This window comes from Blennius ocellaris, assembly GCF_963422515.1.
Source record: "Blennius ocellaris genome assembly, chromosome: 9".
NCBI classification, from domain to species: domain Eukaryota; kingdom Metazoa; phylum Chordata; class Actinopteri; order Blenniiformes; family Blenniidae; genus Blennius; species Blennius ocellaris.
Window position 1 is genome coordinate 9470680 of NC_137658.1, and position 15300 is coordinate 9485979.

Genomic DNA, 15300 nt, shown 5'->3' on the forward strand with positions numbered 1-15300 from the left:
TGGTGCCCTCGGGTTTATCTAAAAACACCTCTGCTTTCTGATGAGTTCCAAATGCATTTCAAAGCATGTCGCAGTTTCAGCCTTTAGAACATCCTTAAATCAAAGTTGTTGCTTTCCTTTGATATTATTTGCCTTTTTCATGCTCTCATCGAAAGCATATTGATACATTTTTGTATCTTTTCTCTTTAATTTCTCTCTTGAGCTCTAGTTTGGATTTGTCGATCTGCTTCCTACAGAGGCGATCTCACTCAGGCATCCAAATGTGTTTGTTTTTTTCATTCTCTTCCATTGTGTCTTCCATTCAAAATCCATGTTTACACATACGTATTTGTTTTTACAAACACAGAGATTTCCCCCCTCAACGTTTACAAAAAAATCTTCATTGACACGGACCTGCATATGCATCTGGTTCAGAGCTACTATGAGCATGCCAAACCTGTAGGGGGCAGTCTAACGAGAAGCATAAAGCCATCATAGCCAATCAGAATCCTGCAGGAAGAGCCTCAACCAAGTACCGGCAAGCTGCGAAAATGGGTACCTCCTCCACTCCAATGACGGAGATGTTAGGTAGAGCTGAGATGGTCCTAGGAAACGGTTTATCTGGTTCATAAGAGGAAAGGCGAGAAGCTCAGTCACATCACAACTGATGTCAAATCCATCACTGTGGAAGAGAAACCTTCCTTCTGCCTCTCTCAGTGTGTTGCCCCTCATCTGACGTTTGATTAAGAAAAGAAAACTGCAGTTATCCCGAATCAAACATGCCATTTATCGATATTGACTTTGTTTCTCTCTGCTTTAATTGTTTGTCATTCGTCAACTTAATTTCTGTCAGCAGGTTTGTGCAAAGATTGATGTTTCTAAAAGCTTCATAATCACTCTTCTCCTTTGTCCCTTTTTTTAAGCCCCTTCAAACAGTCGTCCTCCTACTTTTTCCACCCACACTCGCTAAAGCTAACTGCTCTTTGTTTTTCCTTCACAATTCATCTTTGTAATTGATTGATTTTCCCATTCAAAATCCCAAAACTGAGAAAATGGGTGAAGTCCTGGAAGGAAGCCAATTTGGCGAGGATATTGAAAAGAGGCAATCATTCTGAGGAGTAAAGATGGCAAGATATTTTGAATAACAGACTGCTCAGTGAAGGTTTTCCCCTCATTAATGAGAAAAGAAAGAACAGAACGGAGAGGAAGCAGATTTTTGAAGTCGGCTTTGAGCCACATTGTTGAGTTTCTGGATCTGTGGGGGGATGCGCTCAGTAGTGGAGTGAAGAAAAAAAAAGAGAGGAAGAGAGTTGATGAATGAGGGAGACTATAAATACAGAAAGCCGAAGGGAGAAGGGGGGAAGTAAGCAGAAAGGAGAGAAGTTGTTTGTCTCACTTTAGCGATGTGGGATAGGCTATCAATGCACGTGTTGTCACTGCTCACCCAGATCCTTATGTAACTCTCCAGGCTGGACAGAAATCATTGTTCTAATGACGCACCCATGTTTATTTTTAACTTTAATTGTGAGAGAGAGAGAGAGAGAGAGAGAGAGAGAGAGAGAGAGAGAGAGAGAGGATGGCCCACCAATTAACTCTTAATTTAGGTTTTAGCACTCCTCCAAAGCAGGTATGTGTGTGTTAGTGTGTACGTGTGAGCAGTGGCCTGCTATTCTTTTCTGCACATGTAAAATTCACTGTTTGTTACTGGTCTGTTGATGTGAATGAGAGGCGTCCTGTCAATCCTGCAGACGACTGCAGACACAAATAGTTGAAGAGAGTCCAACAGAGCTTCGCTACAAAAAAAGACAACTCTCTTTGTTCTCTGTGTGTTTTCTCTCTGTGTCTTACTGCCCACTTGGACTCCTCGTTTGTTTCCTTCTGTTATCTGTGTCCATGTTTTCTCTTCATCATCTCTTTCTGTTGCCATGCCCCATATTTCCTTATTTTTCTTTAGTGCTATGTCCCTGCAGTACATTTTTTTTTTTTAATCTCTTATCTCATGTACGTAAAACCCTTCATCACTCAGTACATGTTTGCTCCCCGCCCTCCTTTTCTACAGTACTGTACTACAGTCAAATCCAGGCTGAATGCTTATGGGAGCATTTAACTTATACAGAGTTAGGGTAAGTAGCTCAGTTATATTACAGTAACAGAATGTAATTAACACTTCAAATTGAGTTGAAGTTTATTTTGAACATGTAAAAAACAAAAAAACATAACCCCCCCCAAACAAACGGACCATCCAATTACATAAACAATATATATGGGTCAACACCATCTGTACCCGTGTCTTTCACATGCACAAAAAGGAGTAGTAAGAAGATGTGCTTATTTAATCCTTCCCCTTCACATCATTGCCGTTATAACTATCTAACTATATAGCATCATCACTTTCAATGCAATAAATCCTACAATACATTATACTTTAAACAGTTAAGAAACACCTATCACTCAAACAGCACTACTGTATAAACAAACAAACAAGTTTCAACTATATAAAACAAATAGTGATGTATGGGTCGATATGCCTAAACACTGTCAATTCTTGTGAACGTCAGTACTGAAGATGGATTTGTTAGCTAAACCAACAAAGGTTGTTGTTGTTGGGGGTTTTTTTTCTGCTTTTGTTTTGATACTGCAACACTAAAGAAACATTTTCCTTGTTCAGAGTCTGATCACAAAGAGACGAGCATAACACATCTTTTTTTTGTCCTGTTTCACAGAACATGAAAAAGTGCTTGATGAAGTGTAACGTGATGACTTTATGTAACAGACGTGCACAGACAGTGGGACACAATCTGATGTGTCATTTACGTGGACTGTGATGAGAACATAAACAGGGTTGCACCTCCCCTCCATACCCAGACTAAATCTGAATCAAACAGGGCTGATTTAATCACAGAAATGTTTCCATGATGCAATATTAATCACATTGCTGTTGAGGCACATTACCTATGGTACATTTAACTCCAACTACTGTTTCTATGAGGGTCCTTTGCCTGAATGGACCCTTTGTTCAGCATACTGGATGCTGCCGGAGCCACAAATCACCAGGGAAGCACTGTTTCACTGTAATGTCCCTGTTTTTGTGAATGAAATCATTTTTGATTGGTGGTGGATTTTCTGGTGCTGTGGTTCCAAACAAGGGAAACAAACATGCCACAATATTTTGCTGAAGGCAATTAAAGACGCAGTTAAAAGGTGTCTTCCATTTTTCACATAATGTGTTATGTAACAAAATTAAATATCTATAAACATGTTTTCGACGCTACTGGTATGCAAAGCTTTAATGGATGTGCACTTGCAATGAAAAGACACATGGCAAATGTCCACTCAGGCGCACAGGATGGCGTATCTGGGAAACAAAAGGGAGGAAGAGGCTTCAAGCCTTTATTTGTAGAAGATGCGTGAGTAGAGCTCCACAATTAGATTACACAGATTGGAGTATCTGAGGTGAAGATCCTGTAGTTTTTAACAAGCCTGTGTCCAACAAAAATCTAACTAATAAAGATGCATGTTTGTTGTCAAATTATTTGTTAATGCAAGAATCCTTGTTGATTTCAAATTATAAGACACAATGCAAGAAGTGCAGTTTGACATTAATCTTGCGAAGGCAGTTGTTTTAATGTGTTATTGATAGTGTCAGTCAATGTCGTGAGCTGACTGTTTCCACGGTTAATCGAAAGCTGACTGTGTTTGTTGGAGGAGCAGCTATGTGCAGCATGACTCACGCCATGACAGTAATGGAGGCGTCAGCAGATTAACCTCTACTCATCTTTCATAGTCAGTTCAGTGAAAAACCACATGACCTCACACTACTGTGGGTTTAAGCACTGGTCATAACATTGATGGCACCTAATTCCCTCAAAGTCACTTAGAAAACTACTAATCCAAGCGATTTGTCAAGTGTGTGACAGATAATGAGTTTTTTTTATTAAATAGTTCCTGTTATGGCAGCAGCCAGAAAGACTTCACAAGCCCTATTAATCCTTCTATCTTCATCAGTATAATGGCTTCAGCTGCTCTTGTAAAGGCTATATAAATTACTAATAGAGGTCCATGTGATGTCCTTGAAATGACACATTTTCATGATGTATGTCAGAGGTGACCCGTCTGAGTTCTGAGTCTGTATGATCAGGTTAGGTCAAATTATTTCTATTCAAGTTTTCCACGTGTTTTGATGCAGTTTTTATATTGAGAATCGGTGGTGTGTTTGTTGAACTCGGTGTGCTTCATTATGATGTTAATGAAAATGGTGCCCATTCGAGATAACAGACACACTGTCTTCAAATGCATGAATTTGTGTTGCTTCCCTAAGTTGGTATCTGTAGTCGGTGAGATATTGAATCATAGCTGATGTTTCTGATCGTAGTCGGCGTTCCTCACTTCTGCAGAGGCCCAACAGTACAGTAATCTGATGTGGTATATCTCTGCAATCCACTCTGCTCTGTTGTGCTATCTGCTCACCAAGCTCATATATCAGCTTCACTGAGTGCTGATCAGATCCCGGACCTCTGCTTTTCTATGAGTGGGATGTAGTCAGAGGAGAAGAGCAGAGGCTTAGTGGAGGAGGGGGGAGAAGGGGAATGAGTAACAGACTGTTGGGAAAACGATGAGGAGGAAAGGAATTCGGCAAAGTTCCAGTGCCATGAATAAAATGCATAAAGCACATAGTAAATTTTTAATGCTGTTTAGTTTCCACTGAGAGGCCAGATTTGCATCCTCATCCCCTGATTATGACATCTTCAGTCAGCACTGCAGGCATGTTTTTGCCTATTTTAATGTTAATTTGAGTATTTGCACAAACTCACAATTACCCACTTGTGAGTATCACCACATACGTGCACACACACAGGCACATTTTCAGTGAAGGTTGTTTCCGCTGAGACGCACTAGTCAGACTGAATCCATTTGTGCTTGACTTCCCAGCGAATCGATTCTGTTCCTTCTCTGCCTTTTCCTGACAAGCACTTCCTTCAGGGATCTGCTATCAGAGGGAATCTTAGGCCCATCACAGGAGAGGGGGAAGAAAAATACACATGAGCTGACCCTGTGGGGACCCGGGAGATTGAAAGATTGTGAGGTTATCACAGAAATGACAGACTTTTTAAATGTGTTCCTTTGTTCAGTAACGACCTGGTTTAAGAGTCTGTAAACCTGAATCTATGCAACGTTATATAGAAACAATAGATAGTCACAGTAGCTTTAAAGTCAGTCCCGTAACAAGTTATGACTGAATAAGTTGAGTTTAAATATCAATAATGATGTAGTCTATTAATGCAATTAAAATTGTTCACAGATAATATAGCATAATTAGTTATGTAGTATATCGCTATATAACTTTAACACAACAACAAAATAACAGAGATGAAAGACAAAAAAATGAAAAATGGGACAGTAATAACAATGAATAAAGGGCATAAGTCCTCAAGCAAGATGCATTTAATTGCTGAAGGAAAAACTCTAACAAGACAATTTGCAAGTTATAGCCATTTATTTCTGCCAACTTTTAAAATAGTGTCTTATTGTCATAACTGTGTGTTCTAAATATGTATTCTTCCATTGTGCAGAACATCTATTTAAAGCTTTTCACTGCATATTATACCATGTATAAGTGTGTGGGATGAATGAAGGACTTGACTTAACTTGATTTGTCCTCGCTTCAACTTCAATTTCTGTAAAGGCTCATGTGGGGAGCAGAAACCTTTTTTTTATATGGCTCCCAGTAGGCACAGCAGTATCTTACTCTACCTCTGCAGTGGCAGGCAAGGTCTATTAAATGGTGTTGCTGTGCTCTCAGAGGACATTATTTAACAGTAAGTTGCCCTTCCAGATTCAAGTATGGAGGCTCAAATGAAAACACATTGATACTTTGGTCTTATTGTTTTCATCTGCCTGCAGGAGTCTATGCTTATTTACGCTGAGTGAGAGGGACACAAATCATCATTAAAGCAACAAAGATGAGAGCTGGGTGCTGCCTTAAAACTGAAGTATTGCTAAATGACCGAAAACGTCTTAAAAACCAGTGATTCATTGAGCATTTCCAATACCTGTGTAGTTACACCGGTGGTTTTTAAAGCCATCGCCGTAAAACGTCTGAGAGAATGTGTGAGATTTTTAAATGTACCGTTTACTTCAGAGCCAAGCTCCTACAATGGGTACCTCCTGAGAAAATGTCAAGTTTCTCCAGTAGCACTTTCTCCACAGTAGCCGATTAACTATGGACATTTTACAAAAGGGACACGTTTCCTCCTATTAATTATTGATGATTTTTGCCAGCCACACTTTATTATCGGCACTTAAACTCATTGCTACAAGGTGCAGAACCTCTTTATTTCTCAATAATACAGTACGGCAGACATGAAGAAATTACAGCAATTTTTCATTAAATATAAATATGATACTTGGAATATGAATGCTTTAGATATACTCAATGTCAGTTTTGTCTGAGGACATTATCAATCAATGAACTAAAATGTGATTAATAATGATACAAATTATAGATCACGTGCAATTTACTGGTAAGGGAGTTAAAAAACATACATCTACCCCAAGCTGTCCTTCTTGCATGCCTGTCTGAACCATTTATCAAGAATACTGCAGTTAGCGGGAGACGTTCATAAGGTCGGATTTTAACGACTGCCCACCTCACTTCAGTCTCCACTGGACTCTCTCCAGCCACCGCTGACTCTTTCTGGCCACCGATCAATACAGGTTAAATGGTTAACTGTGTTTTGTGTGTCAGTTGTTGCCGACTGGAGTATTCTTTAAACTCGAAAGACACAACTCTGACGTTAATATAACATGAACTCCTACCCTGTTCATGCAGCTGCTTTCAGGTAAAAGTGGGTGGACATGTTGATGGCAGATACACACTTGTGTGTGTGTGTGTGTGTGTGCCCACTTCACACAACCTGAAAAGTTTCCTTACAAACCGGTTCACATTGAGGGTTACAGTGTCTCGCTGTCATTGTTAGTCTACTCAAACATATTTGCATGTGTTTTCCCGGGAGTCACACCAACATGCTGGCTGGCGACTTCTCTGTTAAAGCATCAAGTTGCTGCCATCATGATCACAAACTCGCAGGGCTCCGCACATGAGTGAGGAAGGTGGGGGCTTGCACCTTGCTACTTGACCTTTAGTTGCTGATGGGATTCTGGAATTCCGAATGTTGAATGATCTTGTCTAATATCCTGAAGTCCAGTTTGATTTGAGATGTCCCCAAAAGCGAGCAAATCCTTTGTTTCATTGTCAAGTCATTTTTTCTGAATACAAAACAAGTGTGTCTTTTTGGAGCATCACTTGCCCAAAGGCTTCTATTTCTCTGTCATCATCTGTTTTAACTGTTCAACTGACTCCTACATGACTCAGGATAATAAAACACTGTTGTGCAAAGCGCAATGCACAAAGCATGTTTAATAAGTTTACATGTCACTATAGTCTGTATTGTATTAACTGATCTGGACCTGAATCAAAACGAATTCATATGATTGTTCGCAATATTTCTATGCTTTACCAGTTAGCGCTGGATAGAGCACAATGTCACTTTTCCCATTTGTGTTTCTGCAAATCATGATGCATTTTAGTAGTCTGGCTTCGTATAACCTCTATGCATTTATTTCTCAACTGGTAATAATAATTATAATAGGGTCACAGGTCTCTAGTTAGCATACCCAAGATGTGAAATTACAAAGAGAATCTACAAGAAGGTTTTAGGAACTGGAATATAAGGTTTTAATGAGCTAACAAGAAAACAAAAGTTGTGTGTAATTGGCTCATGATAGAAACTGTATGGTAGTTTGGTGGTGAGACACAAAATCACATTATTGCAACATAATTTTGACACTGGAAGTGGGCTTCAAAAAAGATCCCAAACAATGTAATCATGACAACAAACACGCCATAAAGTATGCATATTTCTGCAGGTTGTTTCCTTGCTTCCCACTGCACAACCTCATTGACATGCTTGCCCCCTTTCGTCCCCCGGGAGCAATGTCTGAACACTGCAGCCTATTCTCACTTGATTGCATAGCTGCAAAACAACAGCTTCTAATGGAACTGCTCACTGCGTCGTGAAGCTGTTTAAACACAGACATGCAGTCAATTAACCATAATTAAAACAGAGGCACTGCTAAATAAATGGCATCATGTACAGTTTCATAATAAAGGAATCCCATTTTCACTGACAGCTGTTGTGTTCCATTTTAAATAGATTTTTAATTGAACCCGAGAAAAAAAAAAGACTTAATTAAACAGTTGATTTTTTTTTTTTTCTTTTCATTCCTTGCTTGGCAACAAGGTTTTGCAGAGAGTTTCCAGCTTTAAACAGACGCAGCAGGCAGACTTTGCTGTGACACCCACAACGGAAAGTTTCAGCACCACCTCCATCAAAGCCAATATGATAATAACGACACAGTTTTACCTCCTTGTAATCACTTTAAAGAGTTTGAATGTCACTGGGGCAGTGTTGCAGTGAACTAAACAGCCAGTTAATGCCTCTGAGATGAGCATACTAAAATATTAATGGGGGTCTTGGGCAGAGAAAGGTCATGCTTGTGACTTAGGTTGAATAATAAGAGGGCTACTAGCAACACGATGAACCCTAAGTAACACAAACTGGTAAAAAGCTGTTTCTCTCTAACAGAAAACACCTCAGCTGCAGTCCGGTGCTGCATACAAGAAGTGCTGTTATCTGATGAGAACAGACGACACTCTTTTGCTTGTACACACAACATGTTTGTGGCTGCAGGTCAAAATTAACTCAGCAGAAAATACCAACAAGATACAAATCGTCCAGATGGTTCAGAAATCAACAAGGCAGCAAAATGATTAACCCTTTCGGGTCTGCCTCAGATCCGGGAAGTTCTGCCTCCAGAACGCTGCAGTTTGACATTATCCGGTGATATCCAAGGAAAAACACATTGCACCTCGAGTCGGAGTCAGAAGAGGAATATCTTCAACTCAAATGCAGTTTAGATGGAGCTTGATATTATAAATCACAATATATGCCATTGGAGATTTTGTAAAAGACCTCCACAGAGGCAGACAACAATAAAAAGCAGTAAAAAAAGGAAAAAAATGTTTGAAGTTTTCCGTGAACTCATACAACCTACAGATACTGATCTTTCGACTCTTACAGTCCTCGGGGGAAACAGGGCATCAACAAACAAACGTCTCTCCAAAATATCTGAAATTATCATTTTATTTAGTTCTACAACAAACAACATCTATCATCCATCTATCCATCCCTCCATCCATGTCTGAATAAACTAAGGGTGTGAATCAGTGACGAAAAATGTATTGCAAATGTGTTGGTAATTGATCGTACAATGAAATGAAGTGAAATGAAGACCTTCAGTGTGCAGCACCTCATTTTCTCATCTTTTCAAGATTATTGAAATGATAGAATTATCAAATTATAGAAAACGACAACACAAGGAGAAAATTGAAACACAGACTCCAGAGGCCGTGTTGACTGTAGTGGTGGAGCGAAGGTCAGGGTCAGTAGCCCCAGAATAAAAGAGCTGAAAATGCAGAAAATGTGGGCTTCAGCAATGTGTATGGTGACAATAAAGACAACATCCCCTTTGGAAGACCAGTTGCTTATTATCACAAGAGATCAGGGGGTTAATCCAGAAAGTGGGTTAAGTGAAAACTCAGAGTATGGTAACCCTGAAATGAAGGAAACTCTGAGTTATCTGTTCCAGAAGGAGAGCTAAACAAAACTCTGAGTCATGACTGTTTCAGCTGTGACATAACCAGGATTTCAGATGGCTATTGTGCAGAGCTTATTGAGAAAAAATAAAACAAAAAATAAATAATTCTGCATTTATTGTCAATCAACAGATGAAAACATTCACCTTTATTCTTATCATGATTCTCATTTCCAACATTAGAAAAGTGATATAAATTTAATAAGTTAGTGAAATATGTAATAAACCATCAAAATTGATGCCTTAATTAGAAGAAAAAAATAATACCATCAGAACAACATTAAGCATTCCAGTTTAATTGGACTTCATAAAAAAAAAAAAACTGATGGGATGTTTCATCACTCAGACCTAAATCAAATTTAACTGTCCTCATTATAATGGAGAATGTTTGAAACAAATTCTACACTAATCAAGTATTGGCAACACAAAAATTACAAGTCCACAGAAGTTTTCCAAGACATAAATACATACAATCTGGATTTTATTATACAAATGTTATAGATGATACAAAGCAAAATATGGCAGATAATTACAAAATGTGGTGTTATTACATAATGGGGTGAAATTTTATCACATTATAACATATTGCAACATTATTCCATCATGCAGCGCTACACACCTACTTGAGCACAACTTTTTCCCCTTTTTGTCTTTCTTCTCTTTTATTCCTTTACGCTGCTGCTCTCTCTCAATGTGTTCAAAATGACATGCCACATCAAATAAAGCTATCACATAAGGTAGTGTGCATGTGTGTGTGTGTATGTGTGTGCGTGTGTGTGCGTACGTGCGTGTGAGTGCGTGCGTGTGCATGTGTGTAGACTGATTTTTAACTCCTTTCTATTTCCTATTAAATGAATCAGTAGAATCGGGCTCAGTATTCAGAATGACTAACACATGGCCATTATCACTGACCTTTATTTCTTTCTCTCCTCTTTTTCTTCTCTTTGTCCCCTGCAATCATTTTAAGGAAGTAGAGGTAAGTACAGACATTGCTTTTTGTGACTTGATGATACCCTTTTGGAACAAGCCCCAGATATTGTATCATTTGTGTTGCATTTAGCTTTAAGTCATCGGGGAAGAGCTGGTGAGGTGTTGTGGATTTAAATGCTCAGCAGGTTTGGAGGCTGGTCTGAAGAAACGTGCCTTCAGGCGTAATGTGGTTTCATAAGGTTCATATTCAAAAGCTAATTTGTTTCTTGCTTTGTTTTTTCCCCCTCACATAACAAGTTTCAGAAGTATTACCAATCTGCTCCTGCAAAACCTTTAGTAGCTATTTTTATGAGGAATTTGCCAGAAGGACGGCGTTGATGTCTGTCACACTGATGGAAAAGGAAATCTTTTTCCCTTCAGAAATCTTATACAACCTGGTCAAAAGAGTACAGACACCCAAGCTCCAATTCTCCCACAGTTTTGGAGCCTTTCTGTCAGAGCTGTTCCCACTCAGTCACAGGAGAGTTAGTGAGCTTGCTGGTTGCAGATGGCGCATGATGAGACCTGCCTGGGTTGAAGTTAAGTTTGAGAAACTGTTGTATCAAATTTGGAAGAAAAAAAAACACTTTTTCATTTACCATATACTAGAAATAGTGACATTCTTAATGTGTTATATTGTTTATCTTTTACCGAGTAGTACAATAAAAAAAATATACTGCATCACCTTGAAAGTAAAAGACTATAGTGTCTATTTATATTGTACAGTTTCTTATTCTACTAAACCTATCAAGTGAAATCAAAATCTTTAGTTGTCTTTATTGAGTTTATCACATTTCGGATTTGCTGAGCTTCAATTCATCCAATGCAATGCATCAGAAGGAAGTCGGTTCTTTGTACAGACAGAGTTGTTAGTGTACTACATGTGTGCTTTAACTATAAATTGGCAGGAATTTGTGGCCATAAAGCAGGGTTTTAAAATAGAGTCAGAGCAGGAGAGATGGACATAAAATACATGAGCGAGAAAAGAAGTGAGGACATGAGTTAAGTGGGGGCCTAGGGGAAAAGCTAATTAGTTTTTATCTCCTCATTTGAAACTTTTCTGTTGGCTCAACTTTTGGCAGATGTCATTTATAGACCGTGGTTTGGATGAGTGGGTCAGCTGTCCATTTTCTCCAGACTGTTCCAGGACTACCTGATAAGGCCCTCCCCTCTCTTTCACACTCTCTTGCTCTTCCCTTTCTCTCCTCTGTCTTTTATTCAATCATGAAGGATATTAAGGTCCTTCCCTCAGACACAGCAGGTTTGCTCTGCTTGGTTCACGCAGTGTCACTGACACAGACTCACTCCCTGCTGACACACATATGCTCTGGGTTATATTATAGCTGCACACAACACAACTCTGGGTCTGTGTGTGTGCGTGCACGTGTGTGCGCGCTTCTGTCTTTCTGCATCTCTTTTTCATTCTGATGTGACGGGTAATGTTGGGGTCAGACATAATCTTACTGAGGGTCATTTACAACACTGGTCAGCCATAACATTGTGACAACTGACAGGCGAAGGGAATAATACTGATTATCTCTTTATTTTGGCTTGAATATTCAGCATTATGCAGGAGGTCATAAAGTCTGATTGGTGTACGTTATCCCAGGCAATATTTGCATTTGTGCCAGAATTGTAGCCACATTTATTTCTGCTTGATGTTAGTCACCTCAAAATTTATGTTTGTTAGCACACAGTGAAGATTTCATGATGTTATTAACAGGAAAATACAGTTATAGGGAGACATAATGTTTTAATGGCTTGTTCAGTAACTCTTAAGTCCTCCTTTGGGCATCTTTTATTGGAGGGAAGGTCGTAAAAACACCTACAAATATTGTAAATTATTAAAACAGAAAATTCTTATAGGTATTTACACTTTAATACAATGTGCTAGAAGATGTTTATGAAATGTTCAATTGTATTACCGACAACTTTAAGCATGGTACATGATTATAGCAGATATAGCTTGCACATATAACAAAGTGTAATGAAACATATGGATCTACGGTAAATCTATTCTGCTGCTTTTCAACATGCTTTTTAAAAAAAGAAAAAAGAAAAAAAAACTAGAAGTTAAAGCTCCTCTGCTTTCGCCTACGTTTGACCGTCTCTCTACTTAAATGTCCCGCAGCATTTAAGCCGTGACCCCTCTCACAATGAGGGTTTTTAATTGCTCTACACAGAAGAAAATTTCTCTAAGTGACAGAGGACCAGCTTCAAATGAAGCCACTGAATCAAAGAGTATTAAGCTTAACAAATCCAAATCTCTACTCAGCTGAGCTCAGCTGTGAGATGCCAGTTACTTTAGTTGATGAGACTCTTTCTGGGAAAGTAAACTGTTTCTTACAAGAAGAATGTGAGCTCTTCCGATATAAGTACACGGACAAAAAGAGTTACACATAATACTAGACTAATCTTTTTTGTCATTGTGCAAAAATTCTGTTGCTAAAAACCACTTTCAATCTTGACATTGAATGTTTTTTTTCCCCTGTATGTCACGATTGTCAATAAGGTCCTGCTGATTTGACACCAATAAAAATGAAACTGCTGAGACCAAGCTTGTTTTTAGGTGTTTGCTCATAATGTATATATATCCTCATTTCCCCATAACCTGTCGAGTCTCTTGTTAGTTTGTGTGATTTTGTTAAATTGGCAGAATGCCAGCATCTGAAATGGATTGGGAAAAAAATGAAGTGATATGGATTTTAGTATTTGGTCGCTCATTTAATTGGTGGTCAAGTTGTTTGCAGCGTGTCAAAATGGTTTATCTACTCTTTTAAACAAGCTTCTCCTGTTTAATTAAATGAGTAATATAATTTTATCTTTGCATGATTAGTTTATTTTATACTCTCTGTGGATGAAAGGTTTTCTAAGGGGGGTAAAAGTGTTCTGTTTTCAGGGTGCATACAGTTCAACAAAATTGAAAATGAAGTCTCCTAAAGCAGTGCAGGAATTTAAATATATATAAAGGACTCACCTGACACTGACTGTGACACACGCCACTGCGCTCAGTGTCTTCTCACTTTTCATTGCAGTCACAGGAGTTCTCAGTGGTTTGGTTTAGTATCTGGGCTGTTCAGTGCCTCGTCTACAAAATAATTCAGTGGTATTCTCTACTTGGTTATTTTTTCATGACCAAGATTCTTGTGTTTCCACGCAGGATGACTACTTCAAAAGCTGGGCTCCGGCCAAGCCTCTCGACCAAGGTGAGTCCTGCTGTTTGTGTGCAAATATTGAGAATGTTTTAAACTGTGTGCGAAGCTGACTGTGAGTAGTTTGACGCTGATTTGTTGGCCGTACACTGAGTCTTGTTCGTGAGTGCAGATGGAGTGTCTGTCGATGTCGCTAAAGATATCAGGCAGGCTTGACAACATTAAACATAGTTTTACCGAATGTTGCCGATTTATAAAAAAAAAAAAACCTCTACTCCCTGACAGAAGCATGTCTTATTCATATTGCGGGCTCCTTCATACTGACAGTTTGGATTATTCAAACACAGAATGCCCTTGTCTAGTCAAAAGGACAACAAAAACACATCTCATGTACAAAACAAACCTGATCTGGCCTTCATTAGCACAGGACAAAAAAGCTTTCAGGTTTGTTTTTACATCTATTATCCCTTTCAAGTTGTTGTTTTTTTTTTAAATATATATATACCAAAACCACATCGGCTACAACTGGAAACATCTTAATTAGATTTGCTTAGAGCATTAGCCTCATTGACTTCGACTGGAAGAAGCCTTTAACCCCATTAACTTATAATGCAGTCGGTGAAAGACATCTGTCCGTTGTTCAATTTTTTGTAATGAAATACAATGCGGTTGTTTGTGATTTCATAAAAAAATTTCTTATTGTGGTTTCTTATGAATCTTAACTGAAACATCAAATATCACAAACCTTAAACTCTTAAAATCTACGACCTCTGATTTTTCCACAGTAATCAACTTTTTTCAGTGAACCACAACTCATTACATGAACCCCAGACAATAAACTAACATACAGAAAGTAGTTTTTTTTTTTATAAATAAGTACTGCCTTAATAGACAGAATGTCATCAGATGAACAGTGCAGTTTCGTAGGAAATAAACGAAAGAGAAGACTTTTTGAAACATTTGGTTCTCATCTTTCTATTGCCTTCATGTTAACATGAGCTTTCGTGTCTGGATTTGTTTTCTTACTTTATATTATATTTTTCACTGTGTGTTTAATTGTTTTATAGGGAATCCATTAGAGGCGATCCAAATGAACTAATTGTGCTGTTCAGTGAGCTGCTGCCAAAATCCAATCATGACTGTGGATGTGTTTTGTGTGTGTACTGTATATGAGTGTTTGCCCGTGCACATGCACAGGTTGTGCTTTTTGTGGAGACTTATCTTTCTTCTGTGTACAAACAAATAAGGCCCCATGAAGTCAAGTCAAGCTGAATTGGAATAATCGATCAGGTCGAGTGAGGTGAAGATTTCCTCATCGGTGAAATCTTGTGAAAAGTGCATTTGTGTGTGAGTCGGGCCAAATGCTGCTACTTGCTGTCTGAATGTGCTGCTTATAGATTTACGATGGCAATAATGCCAAGTCCACTTAATCAATCACACTCAAGTGTGTAATGCTCTTAGACCTTCAGTAACTCTTGACTAAACT

The 15300-nt window shown here is 38.6% G+C and overlaps 1 protein-coding gene across 1 annotated transcript in view; it reads left to right on the forward strand.

Annotated features, from left to right (window-relative positions):
* The window catches only part of spock1 (SPARC (osteonectin), cwcv and kazal like domains proteoglycan 1), a gene marked incomplete at its 5' end in the record, with an annotated part of 110537 nt that overhangs the window by 44303 nt on the left and 50934 nt on the right, over positions 1-15300 (forward strand). Inside the window, one exon of the mRNA XM_080502689.1 lies at positions 13823-13868. Within this exon, the coding sequence (XP_080358815.1) occupies positions 13823-13868 (46 nt within the window). The remainder of the gene's footprint in view (positions 1-13822; positions 13869-15300) is intronic.